This window comes from Clavelina lepadiformis, chromosome 2 (assembly GCF_947623445.1).
Source record: "Clavelina lepadiformis chromosome 2, kaClaLepa1.1, whole genome shotgun sequence".
Classification (NCBI taxonomy): Eukaryota; Metazoa; Chordata; class Ascidiacea; order Aplousobranchia; family Clavelinidae; genus Clavelina; species Clavelina lepadiformis.
Genome location: NC_135241.1, coordinates 20827816 through 20844903, shown reverse-complemented (window position 1 = coordinate 20844903; position 17088 = coordinate 20827816). Strand labels below are relative to the sequence as shown.

General features: G+C 35.4%; 2 protein-coding genes across 2 annotated transcripts in view; both read left to right on the top strand.

The window, feature by feature from the left end:
* Positions 1-242: 242 nt before the first annotated feature.
* Positions 243-17088, top strand: part of LOC143445615 (uncharacterized) — a 51928-nt gene continuing 35082 nt past the window's right edge. The window contains exons 1-2 of the mRNA XM_076944849.1: positions 243-299; positions 388-510. The gene's annotated coding sequence lies outside the window, so the exon portion shown is untranslated. The remainder of the gene's footprint in view (positions 300-387; positions 511-17088) is intronic.
* On the top strand, positions 578-12734 carry LOC143446414 (uncharacterized). Its single transcript, XM_076946032.1, has 36 exons — positions 578-591; positions 942-997; positions 1386-1514; positions 1865-1993; positions 2149-2351; positions 3100-3229; positions 3301-3457; positions 3723-3838; positions 3903-4120; positions 4279-4378; positions 4899-5050; positions 5403-5568; positions 5705-5833; positions 5930-6073; positions 6216-6360; positions 7122-7206; positions 7340-7528; positions 7658-7886; positions 7986-8085; positions 8264-8395; positions 8468-8733; positions 8808-8910; positions 9029-9129; positions 9206-9366; positions 9470-9569; positions 9657-9733; positions 9988-10122; positions 10339-10473; positions 10570-10706; positions 10788-10923; positions 11009-11112; positions 11343-11482; positions 11570-11838; positions 12006-12146; positions 12222-12382; positions 12509-12734. Exons 1-36 carry the CDS (start codon positions 578-580, stop codon positions 12717-12719), a joined length of 5100 nt encoding a protein of 1699 aa, XP_076802147.1. The 3' UTR covers positions 12720-12734.

Sequence of the window (17088 nt, the reverse complement as noted above, 5' to 3'; positions counted from 1 at the left end):
TCATTAAAGAGCCGCAATCAAAGGCTCAAAGAGCGGCATGCGGCTGGAGAGCCGCAGTTTGGCCACCCCTGTTCTAACTTATAACATTTAAGATCAGGGTACCTAAATGGGAGATTACTGTGCTTAGGTTTTTGTTTTCTCTTTTTCCAATAAACACTGCTTTTCTTTAGATATTGATGAATGTGAAACTAGCAGCCACAACTGTGGCAGGAACGCCAGATGTACCAACGCAATGGGGAGTTTTCTATGCAGATGTATTTCTGGTTACAGTGGTGATGGCAGAAGAGGAAATTGCAGAGGTATGAATACTTATGATTACATATGATTAATAAACTATCATCATAATCTATCGTCCCGCCCACTGCAACAATTATATTTTTATTTTAGATGTTAATGAATGTTCAAGGAACCAACACAACTGCAATTTAAATGCAAGATGTAACAATACACCAGGAAGTTTTACATGTACCTGTAATGCTGGTTACACTGGGAATGGTGTAAATTGCAGAGGTGATCACAGTATAAAGAGTCTTGAACTATTAATAATAATAATTCACATTAAGTCATACTTCTTATCATGACCCATCTAAGGTAACATTTGGGAATCAATCAAAGCTGTTTTTTACTTTCCTATAAAAGGGTTTTACCGTAGAAAACCCATCTAGCGAAAAAAGAGTGATTTACTTTAATCCTAAATCATTTGGGGCATTTTTTTGTCAAAACCATGTCCAACCAACAGAGGTGGCAAAGTAATTACTGAGTCAATAGCTGATCCAACTTTGTAACCAATATTATTTTATAGTGCAATCAGCAATAGGTATTATTGCATACTTAACTATAATGTGCAAGCCTGGAGTGAATTTAATTGAGCTGTGGTTTTAAATTTTGTGTTGCAAAAGCAGCTCATGATAAGAAAGGCAAAATTAATAATAATTGTTTAGAATTTTGTGCAAGATTACTCCTGGTATAGCCACTATATTAACACCATCCGACCTTTGTAAAATATCATTAATTAAATGATTTACAGAGAATATTAAGAATGGAGTCCCAAATTTTCAAAGTAGTCAGTAACCTGTAGAAGCTGGTGACATTAGGTACTAGTACTGTATAGTGCATACTTTGTATCTTGTTTAAAAGGTTAACTTGCGTGCCATAGTTGAACTTTTTTGGTTTATATTAGCAACACAAGTCTGCAATAATAATGGGATCCTTTGTACATATGCGTGTGGTTTCTAAGTTGAGTTGAACGAAAAAATTTCAGAAGTAATGTAGCGTTTTCTCTTATCACTGCTGCTTCCTTTTTCCTTTTTTTCCAGGCGGATTCATGGTTTGTCATCCTGCTAACCATGCACTTTTTTATTTTATTCTTCACCTTTCTGTTTTAGATATCGATGAGTGTTCAACAGGTCTAGACAACTGTGATGAAAATGCAAAGTGTTCCAACACAATAGGGAGTTTCAGATGTACATGTAATTCTGGTTACTCCGGTAATGGCCGAGAAGGGAATTGTGCTGGTAATTATTACTAAATTGAATGTGCAGTTTAGACATTAAGTATGTAATTTGGCTCTTGCTCTTCTCTTTTTCACACATCTCTGGCTTTAACTGTTCTCTTCATTTGATTATAAGACTTACACTGACAGCTTTTTTTACGAAATTCAGCATAGTCTTTGTTTTCAATTCTTTTTAAATTCTAGCTATTGTTTATAAACCATCATGTGAAGTGTGTGCCTCAGTTCATTGATTCAAGTTTTCAAGTTTTTTGAAATTAAATTGATGTTTCCATAAGCAGATGTTTATACAATCACTCAGTTGAGAATTGGTCAATAGATAATGATATTTTGTTTTAATTTGGTTCATAAAAGGCAAGGCAGAGTCACAAAAGTATGTTGAGTTAAAAGAGAAATGCATATATCTCATGGATTTCCTCATGTTGAAGTACTTTTTCTTAAAAGCCATCTTTGAAAATTTTCTTCGGCAGCCCAAGTCCGAAAGTAAAAATCAGATTTCAGTGTTAAGCTTCTCAATTTCCCCCTTGTGCTGCTTAACCACTGCATATTACCAAAAACTGTATGTCTGACAAATATTCTTTGAATTACGACAAACTTGGTTTTGTATTTGCCCCTCACTTTAAATGTTAGTGTTAAAGTAATTAAACTGTTTCCAATTTTCAACCTTGTCTCGTCCAATTTAATGTACGTCGCTGAATTTCAGATATTGATGAATGTCGAACACGAGGTACACAAAATGGACACAATTGTTCTCTATATGCTAATTGCCTTAACTCACCAGCAGGCAGTTTCACTTGTCGATGTCGTCAAGGTTACACTGGCAATGGCGTTGATTGTACAGGTTTGAACGTTTTTGAAGTTTTTTATCACATTAAATAAAATTGTTACAAACGTGAAATTTCTTGTGAAGCGTGTCTGAAATATAACGGAACTGGGTCATAAAATTTTTATTATTAAGCAATGAAGAAAGCTGCACATTTTCATATTCAAAGTAGACGGCTGCAAGACTTAAAGCATTAATTCATTTAGTGTTGTAATTTTATTGGATGATAGTTTGTGGCTACATTTTATTTCTAACGAATCACAGTATCTACAACCTTTTCAACGTGATTGTATTTGAAATCATTCACTGTTCTGTTTAAAAAAAACTCGAATGTTTTTCGATGAAATTGAGTTTTATACTAAGCACCAATATCTAGTGATATAATCGCTTTAACATAAGGAATACTCGTTACTTTTAAAAATCTTGAGCTCGTTTAGTTTTACCGGAATTCTTATACATTAGTCCCCTGAGCAATGCTCAAAACATACAGAAAACACACGCCATAAAGATGGTCTTTGACAAGCGGCAAAAAAACAGCTAAGTAATCACAAAAACAAAGAGCTGGCCTTTCACGATTTAGGTAACAGATGGTTGCATAAAAATTTGGTGGAAACATTTTTTTTATCTCAGATGCGTAGGTTTTAACCTTTTCCTTAAAACCAACCTCCGTAAATTGCATTTTTCTACATGACGCTATGCTGAAAATTAAGAATTTAATATAAATCTCGAATTATTGCTGTGATAATGATTGGGTGAACGATCATAGGGGAGATTTAGTGAACAAGAAAAAATGCAATTCCGGAAAGTGGTCGGGTTTTCAAATTGTTTGCCAAGATGTATTCAGTTTCGTTACTTTTCAAATACAGTTTATACATTGTACCCCGGCGATGCTTCAGGTAACTTTTATATGATTTTTACCGTTATTCAAGACAAAGTTTTGAGCTGATGCATTCTATTTTCGTTTTAGGGATTATTGAAATCGATTCGGAACCAGCTGTGACAGTGGACCAAGGAGAGAACATAAATCTTTCTTATAATATTGCATTTGTTAGAGATAGGGTGTCTTGTGAACCGACTTCTAAATCAATTTCTTTGCAAACTTTCAACCTTAACAGCAGAAGAAGGTGTTTGTTTGTTGTATTTAAGTTAGTTATAGCGTTTTATTTACTATTACTGTACATATGGAAGTGAATTTTAACTGCAGTGAAAGTGAAATGTGCTTTCATATGCCATATGTATTCGTCATGTGTTGGAATTTCACAGCGCTGAAGAGTCATGTACAAAGCTTAATAAATATTTACTGTTTATAGTTAACGTAGGAAAAAGTACGTATTTGCTTACAACCAATACCCTATAGAAGAAAGATTACATTATTTTTTTTATTTCCAGCATAGACTACTCAATTCCAAATGCTGATGGAAGTGCTGTTTTTTTGCTTTCCTGCGCTCTAACTATTGATGGTAACACGTTCAGAAAGAACTTCCAAACATATGTAACTGTTCAAGGTAAATAAATCATTTAATTGGTCTTTTGCTGTTTTGTTTCATTCTAACTTAAACTTTTCTTCAGTTCCTGCAAATATACAACTTTCTGCATCATCCATTGAAGTCATGCGGAACTCTACTACTCCAGTTGTAGTTTCTTGCATATCGGATAGTAATCCTCGTCCTACAGTGATGTGGCTGAAAAATGATAAGGTTATCAGTGACAGAAGTGGTAAATTCATTTACCAAGAATTGACAGAAATTAATGACACAGCATCAGGCAGCGAATTGATTCTAACCAAAGTAAGTTTGTGTTTGATGGAGATGTTATGTTAAAATTTCTTTGAAAAATGTTGAAATAATATGCAAGTTGTAAATGCGTTACTAATTAATACTCAATGCACGTGCCGCTGGCTATCTGATATTTTTCAACCTGACTAACATAAATGTTGCACTAAAAGGCGCGTTATCGTGACAAAGGAACATACACTTGCACAGCAACAAACGTGCGTGAGAGTGGTGAAAGCAAAGACAGCGTGAATTTGGAGGTAACTGTAAAGGGTAAGTTTTAAACCCAGGTTAATAGTTTTACCAACAAGACGTATCATTTCTATCAAACTGTTATTTTTTATTGTTTTTGTATCAAGTTGTTGTGATACAAGACGACTAACACCGGACTATTCGTCTTACTGCTTTTTCGTTCAAATTCAAACTGTTCAAATTAACATGTTTCATACCTATCTAATGAATAATTGATCAAAGCGTAAATTCGGGAATACTACCAGAGAAAATAAAAACAGTAAAAAAGCAACTAAACAAAGATAAAAAGACGTATCTCAACTAAGGTTCTAAAAGAAAACGCTAAGAACATTGTAGTAGAGGATTAGAACGAATGACGTTGGGATAATTGTTGAGGCGGTAGGTAGATTCTCGGCAATTCGTTGCTCTACTAATTTTGTGAGAAGCAAGCACCACAACTTCGTGGAATACCGTATGTGTTAACAACTAACATAAATAATTTAAATAAATAATTTATTTATTGCATGTACAAATTGTACATGTATAAAAAACGTGATTTTAGGTGCTCCTGAAATTCATCATCCTGTAGAATACGTTGTCCTGCCTCAGAACAACAAAGTGGAGTTCACATGCACTTTTGATGGATATCCTCAAGCAAATGTAACGTGGTCATTTGCTGATGGGTCATCACTGCCATTAACTAGTCAGTTTGAGGTGAAAAAAAGAGCTCATGCATTGGAGCTTGATTTTAAAATTAAATGTATTTTGTTGATTTTCATGAACTTACGTGAGTAAACTTACGTTTTTGGGGATGGAACGTGCAAACGTAATTTGTTTTTTTTTGAAATTTGTCACCTTTAAAAGTAATTCTAAGCCAGTAACCACAACGTCATCTACGTCTCATTTATTAATGATTTGTTATTATATTTCAAACGTTTTATTCTGAACTCATCCAGAAACTACTTCCTTTACCCTAGTATAGTCACCCCCTCGCCTTTGTTCTAACATTTGCTTGCATGTAGATACCAACCACAACTAATTACGTTATTTAAATTTTATTCATCAGGTCTCTGACAACGTTAACGGGTCTCGTCGTTACCGTGTGTCAAAAATACTGACAGTGTATGGAACACAATGCAAGGAAACTTCCTTGTTATCGTACAGATGTTCTGCTATGAATGAATACAACCTTGGCAATTCTGCGCAAAGTGATGTGTTTGCTGTTGGCATAGGTTGGTTATTTGTTTGGTAAATGATAATTAAGATGAATGGTGAATAGCACAGTTGTTATATTACTCAAATATGTATTAGTAGGATATACAACTTCATAATTGTTTTAGAAAAGTTTATAAGCATTCATTTATACAGGTAATGATTCTCTAACTTACGATCGTAATCTTAAATCCTGCAGAAATGCAGTGAAATTTTGCAAATCACATGGTGAATTGGTTGCTGTATCAACTCAAGCTGTTTTGAACAAAATAAGGGCCGTAACAAGTAAGAAAAAACGTTTTTTAAATTTGGTTTTTTATTATTTGAATAATTTTTATATTTTTTGTAATTTTTTATTTTTTGTCCTATAATTTTCCAAAGGACAAAACTATTGGATATCTGCAAAATCTGCGTTTTACTGGCCCGGCGAAGTTTCACAAAATGTTGATGGATGTGTCCGAATATTTCGCGGAGATAATCGGTGGTCAAGATTTACAGACGTGAATTCGAGCCCGCTTTGTGAAGGTAGTTTCATTTTCACATCATTTTATCCTGAAATTCCTAAAACTTTAGAAAGGCTGGTCAACATGTTTTTTGTGTTTTGCTGAAAATATCCGCTTTGTTGTTGAATTAAGGAAATTGTAAGTATTTTCATTTAATTTCTCAGCAACTCGGTATGCTGTTCAGCCTTCAATTGGTGCTGATCCAGTCGTATGTGATGGAAGAAAGCTCAATATTTCTTGGACTATACTGCCTGGTGCAACATCATTTCCTCATCAAATACAAGTGTACTTGTTATCAGACGTTTCAAGGTAAATACTCAGTCCAAATATTGCGATTTGTCGAAAGCAATTTTGAAAACACCTCTAACTTCAACTCAACCGTCAAATGAAATTGCTTGAATTGATGTGTAATGGAAGAGGTGAAGAAAATAGGTTGACAATGTTACGTAAAACGCAGGTGTTTAAGCCAGGTCTCAGACTCCCTTACCTAGAAGCGTCACACCCAAGTCACTATGAGTGCTGGTATATTGAAAAGATGAGAACATTCGAAAAAGGCATGATAATTGATTAAATAAAAACGCTATTCAGTAGTTAAAAGAAAGTAGATGTCAAACTGTTAAATCACTGCCACATCTCATACTTCATGCTAATCTACCAGAAGAAAGATTATCAGCATTATCAGGAAAAGCTGTTGTTTAACCAACACTTCCAAATGAACTGCCTTCACATAGTTAAACGTACAGTACCTATCACGAAAACAGCAACAATTCAACAATCAGCAAAGGCGACGAAGCTGGCGGCATAATTACACGGCGCGGGTAACAAATATGATCAAAACTAAATTAACGCAGTACTATATGTAAGGAACACAACAACATCAACACATTGTGAAACTAAGGTACAGAAGTACAAACCACAAAACGTGAAAAAAATTCAAACTCAATGTATAACAAAGAAACGCACAGCAAAACGGCAAATTAAAGCGTTATAAGTCAAAAGTGCTCAAACATATAAATATTTCTTGATGTGTTGTCACATTTGTTACAACTATAAAGCGTTTGTTTTAACAGCTTGATCAAGGCTTATGAAGTACAACCTGGAGTACAAAATTTGCTGATTATGGATCTGAAACCTCAAAATGGATATTTTATACAGGTAGAGTTTGCATAAAATGAACAACTTGTCTTTACATTAAATGCATGTCGTAGTAAAGCAAACGTTACTTAGTTGCCAGGAACTTTAATTTATGACTGCAGTATTTTAATTGAATTTTTAACATTTGTTCCAGATTCTTCCTTTATTCATGGGATGTGGGAACGCACCACTACGTGGTGGAAGAAATGCAATTACTGGTCGCGGAAACTTAACAGCTCCTGATAGAATTGAACTTACTTTCAATCAATCAGCCGACACCTGTACATTGGCTTGGCCTTCCGTGGTGAAAACTGGCCAAGATGAAGAAATAGGATATGTTGATGTATTTAATTTATCTTTGTATGTTGCTACTCCTACAATATAGTCAAGTAGTGTCGAAAATTGGTGTTGAAAATGAATTTGCGATCTTCATGTGTTATCACCGCTTTTTATTGAAGGAATTTATCTACAGATCAAAATAACCGAATTTATCAACTCGGCTCGGTCAAACACTTTAAATTCCGCTGATGTAAACGTCACCAGAGTCGAAAAATCAAGATCAAATTACGTCATCAGTAACCTTAATCCAAACACCGATTATCAAGTAGAAGTTGGTGTTGTGGCTTCATCACCATGTAATGATCTCATTCCCACTGCTTGGTCGGATCCTGTTCGTGGAACTTGTGTCACCAGTCCTTCAAGTATGTTACGTATTTTTTGACAAAGCCCCACTGTGCGTTAAAGATGAAATTATAACTGTACATTGTTGTACTATCGCTGTCATACAAATTTGTATGAAGTTCCAACCAAGGTCGAGTTGTCATCGATACCACCCACCACAAATGGGAACCTTGTAATGGTCACTTTGGCTCCAGTGAGTGAAAGGAATGGCGACGTAAGGTTGGTTGTCATATGTTTTCCTTTGTTCTCATTTGAAATCTTTTGAATTTTATCTCTTTGTAATATCTTTTCGTCTTTAAACGTTCAATGTAAGATCATTCCAATGTTTGCTTAATGTCTTAAATTTTCAGCCATTTTTTGTGCAATTTTTTTCTGTTTTATGTTATTTGTCATTCAGCTGCTACTTCGTGGTCGTACAGACCACAATGGCAGGGGAAAATGTCACTGTGGAATCGGACATCAGTAAGCTAGTTCAAGCAGATAGTGAACCCGTGGATGGGCAGCCTTACATCGCCATGGCTTTGCAGAGGTAAGAGTTGTAACAGAGCAGTAGTAGTGACTTTGGCACGTATGTCGATTTATCTGGGTTTTTTTTATTCAGATTTGACGAAGAAATGGAAATTAACCTCGGAGATGGAAGCTTAACCTGCTGTGACGTTGCAAGTCTTGAAGAAGTCGATTGCACTGCAAACAGTAAAAGTAGAAAGCGAAGAGAAGTTTCAACAATAATTCGCGCACAAAACAGGCCATTGCCGGCTAATACCTCTTTCACATACTACGTGTTGACATCCACACCAAACGGAGAAGAAGCGCTCTATGGAGCAAGCTCTCGATCTGGTCCATTTATTGTGACACAAACCCTTAACAGTAGGTGGTCGCTACTTGTAGAAAGTTTGTGTGAACTGTGTCATACTGATTGTAAATAAATTACGTTTTTTTAGATTCCAATGTCAATGCCAACAGCAACACTGTAATAATCGTTGTGATTGTGGTCGTAGTGCTGCTCGTTGGTGTTGTTCTTGCAGTTGTCATGATTTACAGGAGGTAGGTTTGTCAGTACTAACACAACTCGTTTAGTTTACTACCCTGTTATTGTTAAAAGCTATTTCCAAATGAAGAGATTGGTAGTAAAAATTATATCCAATGACCCAACGTGTTTTAGACGACGAAGTAGAGCTTTCAGAAAAACAAATGCTCATTACGAGTGCCCTCTTCCAGTACCCGTTCCCATGGAAAATATCGCAATTGAACATCACAACTACGGTACAATATATGAGATTGTGCATGCAACATGCCGGTGAAAGGATATGTATCTTTAAATAACTCAGTTTTTTGTCAGAAAATGTTGTTGCAAACATCCCTGTCGATCAGGAATATGAAGAATATTGTCCTGCTGATGAAAACGCCTTTGTCCAGTTCAACATCAGCGCCCATGATATACTTGCTTGTTACAAAAGAAAAAGATTGAACAAAGATGCCATGTTTGTTGAAGAATTTGAAGTAATAGTTCAAATTTTTTCCATTATTTGTAGTCAAATTATAATGTGGTAGTAACGTGCGTTAGAGGATTCATCGAGTAATTATACAGGATTTTATGTTTCAGAACACCTTACGTAACGAGGTAACAAAACAAGGGGTCCGTACGAAAGATGCAGAACTTGTTCAAAACCAAAGCAAGAACAGAATTGACAGCATATTACCAAGTTAGCATTCTACGTTCTTTGTGACTCAAAGGCTATGCAATTTAAATCATAATTATCCTGAAATATGATTGCTCCTTCTGTGTTTAGGTGACATCGCTCGGGTCAAATTAACAATTGTTCAAAACGATCGTTCCACGGACTACATAAATGCATCGTTCATTAACGTAGGTTATCAAAATCTCGAGTAGTTGAGTTTGAAAGTGTCGTTTAGTAGAAATTGTCACCTTTAATAGCATCACAAATATCTTTATCATATTTTTATTGTGCAAGCATTTAAAGAATGTGGTCAATGTTTTTTCTTGACAAAAGAGTGAATGTCTGCAAGATGCCTGATTTCCCGTTATAATTAGATTTAGCAATTTAGTATTGATGGCTTTTAATTAACCAGCCTTTAGTTTTACACCATTGATTTCTGTAGGGTTTTTCCAAAAGTTATCAGTTCATAGCAGCTCAAAGCCCAAAACAAAATACGATACAAGATTTTTGGAGAATGATTGTTGAACAGCGCTGTTCAGTGGTTGCCATGCTCACTCGTTTAGAAGAAAATTACATGGTGATAAACTGGCTTTTGTCTTTCGTTATTTTTAACACATAACACTTACATACAGTTAATGCATTAATGACTCCTTTTGAAACACCTGAAAATACCTTGACAAAGTATCAATTTTAACATCAAAAACTGGTTATTGGAAACACTTCATCGGAGTAACAATAATGGATGTAAATCAAGATTGTCGTTAAAATTTTTGAAACCTCTTCGTTGCTTTAGGTCAGGTGCGAGAAATATTGGCCTGACCTAGAAGAAGAAAAAATATATGGAAAGTTTGCTGTTAAAACCAAAAGTGAAACCTCATTTGGTGGATACGTTTTTCGAAAATTAACAGTCCAACGTCTTAACTCTCAGGTTAGTAGCTTCTAATTACAAATTAGTCATCATATTACAGAAAGCGGCTCAAAACTATAGCAGCAGACTATGCTTACCAAACATTGTATGGACTAGGATGTTGTGGAAATAAATCACTTCCAATATCTTGACTGGCCAGAACATGGTGTTCCATCCACAACCTCTTCGCTGTTTCGGTTTCATCAAGCTGTCATGAGCAAACAGACTTCTGCTTCTGTGCTTGTGCATTGCTGGTAACAATCAACATTGTGTTAAGCCACCTAGTTGTAGTAGTTCGTAGTTTTGGCTCAATAAATAATTAATCTGCTTCGTAGCGAGGGCGCTGGAAGAACTGGAATATTTATCGCTTTGGATTGTTTAAGCAAACAGTTCGCAAGTGAAACGAAAGTAAACATATTTGAGACTGTCTACAAGATGCGAATGGAAAGAACTGAAATGATTCAAAATGTTGTAAGTTAAAAAATTGTATCAGTTAAATGCGCTAAGATATTTCACGATGGTTTATTGTGGATGAGTTATTGTTTAATGTTTCAAGGCCCAGTACATTTATTTGCACAAGCTTCTAGCCGAGGTTTGTCAATTTGGAAACACTGATGTTGACATGGCGGCATTTCACCAATATCGAAATTCCCTTAACGTGTAAGTCTTAGTTGTCAAACTTTATCACAGGTCTTAAGACGAGATAAAACCAACAATAAGAAAACATAGATCTAAATATATTTCTGATATCTAAGTCGTGGGTGAAACGATAATTATATTGCTTTCATATAATGCATGACAGAATGATCGGGGTAAGACGTTTGCTTTTTTGATTTGCTCTATGTGCTCGCATCACTCTGTGTTTAACTTTTCGTGTCTTTATAAACTAGACCAAATCAGCTTACTTCGTTCACCGGCATGCAGAATCAGTTCAGCCGTCTTGAAGTTGTGCCTCCATTTTTCATCAAAACGTTAGTAGCTGCTAAGTCAATCAGCAAAGATGCAAATACAATTACTGGCATTGTGCCATGTAAGTTCGACGATGAAAAGCGATAGAAGTTCGTTGCTTGGTAATATTTGTGCTGTTTAGATTTTTAACAAATTGTTCTCTTCTTAGATGACCACAATTTGGCCTCTGTGGGAATGACATCAAGCGACGAAAAAGAGCCTTACATCAACGCTTCCAACATACCAGTATGCTTCAGACATATGCTTTCTTTTGTAACTGTCAACCTTTTTTTACTTTTTATACTTTCTTTTGCTTTTAAGGCCTACAGTTCCGGTTTCCATTTCATAATTGCTCAAGATCCTGTTCCTGGAAACGTTCATTTATTCTGGCGTTGTATCATTGAAAACGGCATCAAATGCGTTGTAATGTTGGAAGAAGTAAATAGAGTGTATCTATTACCTAGTCATGCTTTAGTACTTTATAATGTGTCAGTTTCTCGTAGCCAGCTATAGGTAGTTGAGTCAAAACAAACACCCTTTCTTCAATTGTAGCCTGCTTTTTGTTTGTCGTGCTTATATTCATGTGCTGGTTGACTCTGCCTCAGGATAAATGTCTCACCAACTACTGGGCGCCAGATGGAATGGATGAGGCAATCTTTCAAGATGTCACAGTTAGGACTACCTACATGGAGCGTCTTTCCAGCTTCATTAAAAGAAGCATTGAAGTTATAAAAGAGAACGCACCGGTATTTGACTGATTTGCATATAGATGAATCGGTGAAAAAAATGAGTGACCAGAAATTGCATATATTTCTGCAAAGGAACCTTACGTTGTCACACAAATTCATCTTAAAAAATGGCCAAAGAATGGATTTCCACCGTCTACAAATGCACTGTTTGAAATGATCTCGTTGGCGGAGAAATGTAGCAAAGAAGCTGTAGAGATTAGAGGGAAAAAATTCGTCAGTCTTGTTCACTGCAGGTGATGGTTTAAAATTATGTGTATAATAACTTACTTGTTTTACTGTACATATAAACAAAAGTACATGTTACAAATATAAAAAATATAGAATTTAAGCAAAGTTTCCAAGTTACTTGCCTTTTTCAGAGATGGTTCCAGTCAAGCTGGTATATTCTGCGCGATCGCAAACCTCCTTGATCGGTTGAAATGTGAGAGTAAAGTCGATGTGTTCAGAACAGTCAAGGACATCCGGGATTTGCGTCAAGGCGCAGTTGGCAACATTGAGCTCTACAACTATTGTTATGAGGCAGTTTGCGAGTATCTCGACACATCTCATTTGTATGACAGCATTAAATAAGTTTATGGCAACATCATCGAATTGTAACAGCATGCTCTGCAAAATTCTTTTATATAGAGTACACCCAAGTCTGTAAAAGAGCAGTGAAAGTTAATGTTGTTTTTGTTTTCTGTGGTCCTTTTATTTGTATGTTGTCGAATTTATGTTTTGCTATGGATTTCATGTTACTGAAACGCCCAAAGCTGAATTCATTTGTTTATATTTCACGTTTTGTTCATATACTTTTCCAGTTTATTAGTCAGGTCTGAAATTTCTGTACTTCACTTCATATTAAGTTGTTGCTTATTTTCACCAAAACACTCATTTTTTAACGGCATTAGTTTGTTTGTCGGTGATAACAACTCAAAAAATGTTGATGCATTTTGAAAATAATTCATATCTTGACAATAATACAAGGAATAAAATGGTTACATTATGGGGTCAACTCCCAAGACGCCGTACATACAACAAAACTGTGAGCTGAATTGGTGGAGGTTTGCGATCGCCCGTACTTTTTTAACGTATTTTGTTATTACATGAATAGCTGGACTAATAAAGATGTTAACTTCTAACACGTGTCTGGATAATATCACTTGTATGTTTAGCATAAATTGACAATCCGAAGAAATAAGAAAACTCGTTTTTGTTTGTAAATCTTTTTAAGTGATGCTATGTTAGATTATTAGCTATATTATTCTTGAATTATGTCTATCCAACTCGCTAGTGGCTGTGAAGGAAAATTATTGCTACATTCGAGATCATGGCAAAATATTTTACATAGGTTATATTTTAAAGTGTTGATGCATGCGTTGTTTGCTAGCTGTATTGTAGGTTACCTTTTCAACTGTTGAATGCAGATGTTCTGAAGTAAATGACTCACACAAAATGACGTCAAGGATAGCATCGTTATGTGTGACTTGTGCAGATGGTAAAGGTTTGGCCTAAAGCCTGCTTCCAACATGTTAGGATACTTTAAAGACGACAACCTTATTTATATTATTAGTATCGGTGCTCATTTTTTTCTTTATTAATGAAATTCAAAATAAAACCCTGCCAAATAACTAACAACTACTTTTATGTTGTTGCCTATAACTCATAGTTTTTGCACGTAACTATTGAATTGAACAATAAGTACGGCGATAGTGATGTAAAATGTGGGAATGGCAAATTATATCTATATCTCGATTAATTTAAAATGAGTTTAAGTGTAAATCAACGAACCACAACGATTTGTCAAAACAGACCATTAACAATTACAAGCAGAAAACTGAGGAGTAAGTGCGGAAAACCGTAATAAATTGATGATTTATTTGTAGAAGTGATACATTTGCTGTTTTAGTATGTGGATGAGTAAATCTTGTGGTGGTGGTGATATTACTTGAGTGTAATGCAAGAATAGGACTTAGACATTCGGAAATGTTGTTTTATTGTAGTGTGATCAAAGGTAGTGCTTAATAAACGGATGATTTTGTTAACTTTATATCGTTCTTAATTAGCGTGAAGCGTTTTTTATATTCAATAAATTAGGTTTATTTTAAGACTAAGACCTTAGAATACATTTGCAAATGCTGTTGTATTTTCTATAAATTTACTTAACTTGTCAGTTGCTGATATGACGCAATCAACCCATTTCATTAGATGAAAAATGAAATAGTGGCAAGTAAGTAAAAATGTGATTTATTTTGTTTCTTTTATAGTGTGGCGGAGGAAACCTGTACAAAACCAGCAAATCTTAACAAATCGAGAAACACCAAATTTATTTTATATCAAAACACACTACGATTTAAAACGAGGAATTCCCTGCTTTGATATTACCACCCTGTCAAAAACGTTAGTTGGACAATAAAAGGTAAAACATCTGACCCAAGCACTGCATGACCAGATTAGCCACTAGCCATTGACGTTGAACATATGAAAATCAACTTGCACATCTTGGCTACCTAAAAGTCACTATGCAAATAGTATGGCGAGCGTACCACCACTTAGATTTTAAAGAAGGGGCCTCATTAAAGCATATGTTGGACAACCAAACTCTGCATATGGTTGACTCCAGAGGTTCCCTTTTTTCAGGTAATTCTGTAGCAAGATCATAAAACTTAAAGTTAGTATATAGTAAAATAAGAATGCGTTGATGATAAACTGCCCATAGGCAAGCTCTTTTATCAGGTCACGAGTTATGAAGAATCATTCTTGTGTTTAGGTCGCGTTATAACTTCCTTATGTCCAACTTCCTTATGAAGTTCGTGTTGTGGCTTCATCACCATGTCGTGGTCTCATTCCCACTGCTTGGTCGGATCCTGTTCGTGGAACATGTGTCACCAGTCCTTCAAGTAAGATCCTCGCTATGCACTTTTACTTCATGTAGTATTGTATATTGTGAATTTTTTCAGCTTCAATTAAATTCAATATTTGTAAAAATGTTTTGTAAACTTCTTTAAAAGTCCATCCACGATCGAGTTGTCATCGAAGTTTTTCGCTAAGTCGAAAATGGGAAATTTGTATCGGTCGTCTAAACTCCAGTGAGCGAGAGGAATGGTGTCGTCAGGTTGGAGGAAAATTTTGACCTAATTTTCTAAACATAGCGTTGGTTATATTATTGGGCTCGATAATTTCAGATTAGAGTGAAATTTACTGTCTTCTAAACTAAGTTTGATTAGAGGTTTAGAACTATTTTACTTAAAGCGCTGATGTTTGTCATACGGGTCTTGTGGAATTACGCTAGAAAAAACATTGGTCATCGCACAAAAAGGAACGGTTGGAGAAAACGACACAGTAGAAACGGACATCAGTAAACTGGCACAAGCAGATGACGAACTCACTGATGGTCAGCCCTATATTGCCATGGCTTTGCAAAGGTAGTGTTAGTTGTTATTCATTAAATATTTCTATTTTCCTTGCTTTAGTGATGTAACAACATGAGCAGTTTACCTGTTTTGTTGTTACGTAATGTTTTGTTTCAGAATTGATAAGAAAATGGAAATTAACCTCGGAGATAAAAGTTTAACCTGCTGTAACGCTGCAGGGCTTAAAAAAGTCGCTTGTGTCTCAAGCAATGCAAGTCGAAACCGACGTGATACGTCATCATCGAACACTATAATGGTGCGAAAAAGGCCTTTACCAGATCGTATTTCTGCCACTTACTACCTGATAACGGCCACTCCGATCGACGACGATGTACTTTTTTGCAGCTAGCCGTCGGTCTGAGGCACTTGCTGTTACACCGGATACGTTTTTATCGACTGCTGCAAGAATTTTTGTTTTGTATTTCTTTTTTTTGTTTACAGATGTATTAAATCTTAACAAAATTTTCGTTGTAGATTTGGGATTTTTAAGTTAAATGGAATATTGTTCTACTGTAATACATTAATCAGGCTTATTGAATGGCGTCAAGATTAACGCGAATCATGAATTACTTCGATTTCGAGTACTGTTGGTTGTATGAGCAACTGCACAGCGTGGGAAACAGTCAACCTTAAGCAGAACTAACTTTTTGATATTTGAATTAGCGGAATGTATGATTAATTGAACGCACTCACTCACTTTACACTTTACAGCTTCCTCTGGTGGGGCATCCCCAAACCTAGGATATGTTCCTGGTATTGTCATCATTTTGAATGTAATCGTTGTTTCACTTTTCCTTATGTACAGAAGGTATGGCTACAGTATGTAAGTCTCTGCAATGCAGATTTAGAGTTGTACTACCAATTGGTGTTGTGTTGTTGTAAAACTTTGCATACAGGCGTGTATAGATTTTTAAGAAGCCCATACTAGATTTTAACTTTGCACGTGATAGCAATGTACGCCCAACATCTTTACCGACTCAACGAAGACTATAATTTCCACGCAACGGTATGAGGCCCAAATCTCTACACTTGACTCGTTTTCAAAAACGTGGTGTACTGTTTCTCCAGTTGTTATTTTTTATTTTAAATGAACGTATATCGTGTTCAAGTACGACGATATGAACTAACTATAAATGTTTATGCAACATTTTTATTTTAGATGTTTTTACAAGTTCTAATGACGTCATATACGTAAACCAAAACTAAGTGAGAGACCGATTTGCAAAGTATGATATTCCGGGTCGAATTATTGTGAATATTTACACGTCGAAAAGAAGGAATGATGACTTAATGTTTTTGGAAGAATTTCAGGTGGCCGTTTAAATAAAATAAGAAGATGAGTGAATTTTAATATTTATTTCGTAATGCGTTGTTAACCAATGATCAATTCTTAACTTAAATTGTCGCACTTAAAGCAAGTAAAGTTTCGTTTGTAGACAATTTTAGTGAAATTGGTTAGAGAACAGCCTCTGTCAACCAACATCGCTAAACACACTGAGAATATTAAGAAGAACCGTTTCAAGAATATTTCTCCAAGTAAGTTCAGA

Coding starts and splice junctions, on each gene's coding strand:
- LOC143446414 (XM_076946032.1), top strand. Junction 3,839..3,902: donor AACATATGTAACTGTTCAAG/GTAAATAAATCA, acceptor ACTTTTCTTCAG/TTCCTGCAAATATACAACTT. Junction 8,086..8,263: donor GAAAGGAATGGCGACGTAAG/GTTGGTTGTCAT, acceptor TTTGTCATTCAG/CTGCTACTTCGTGGTCGTAC.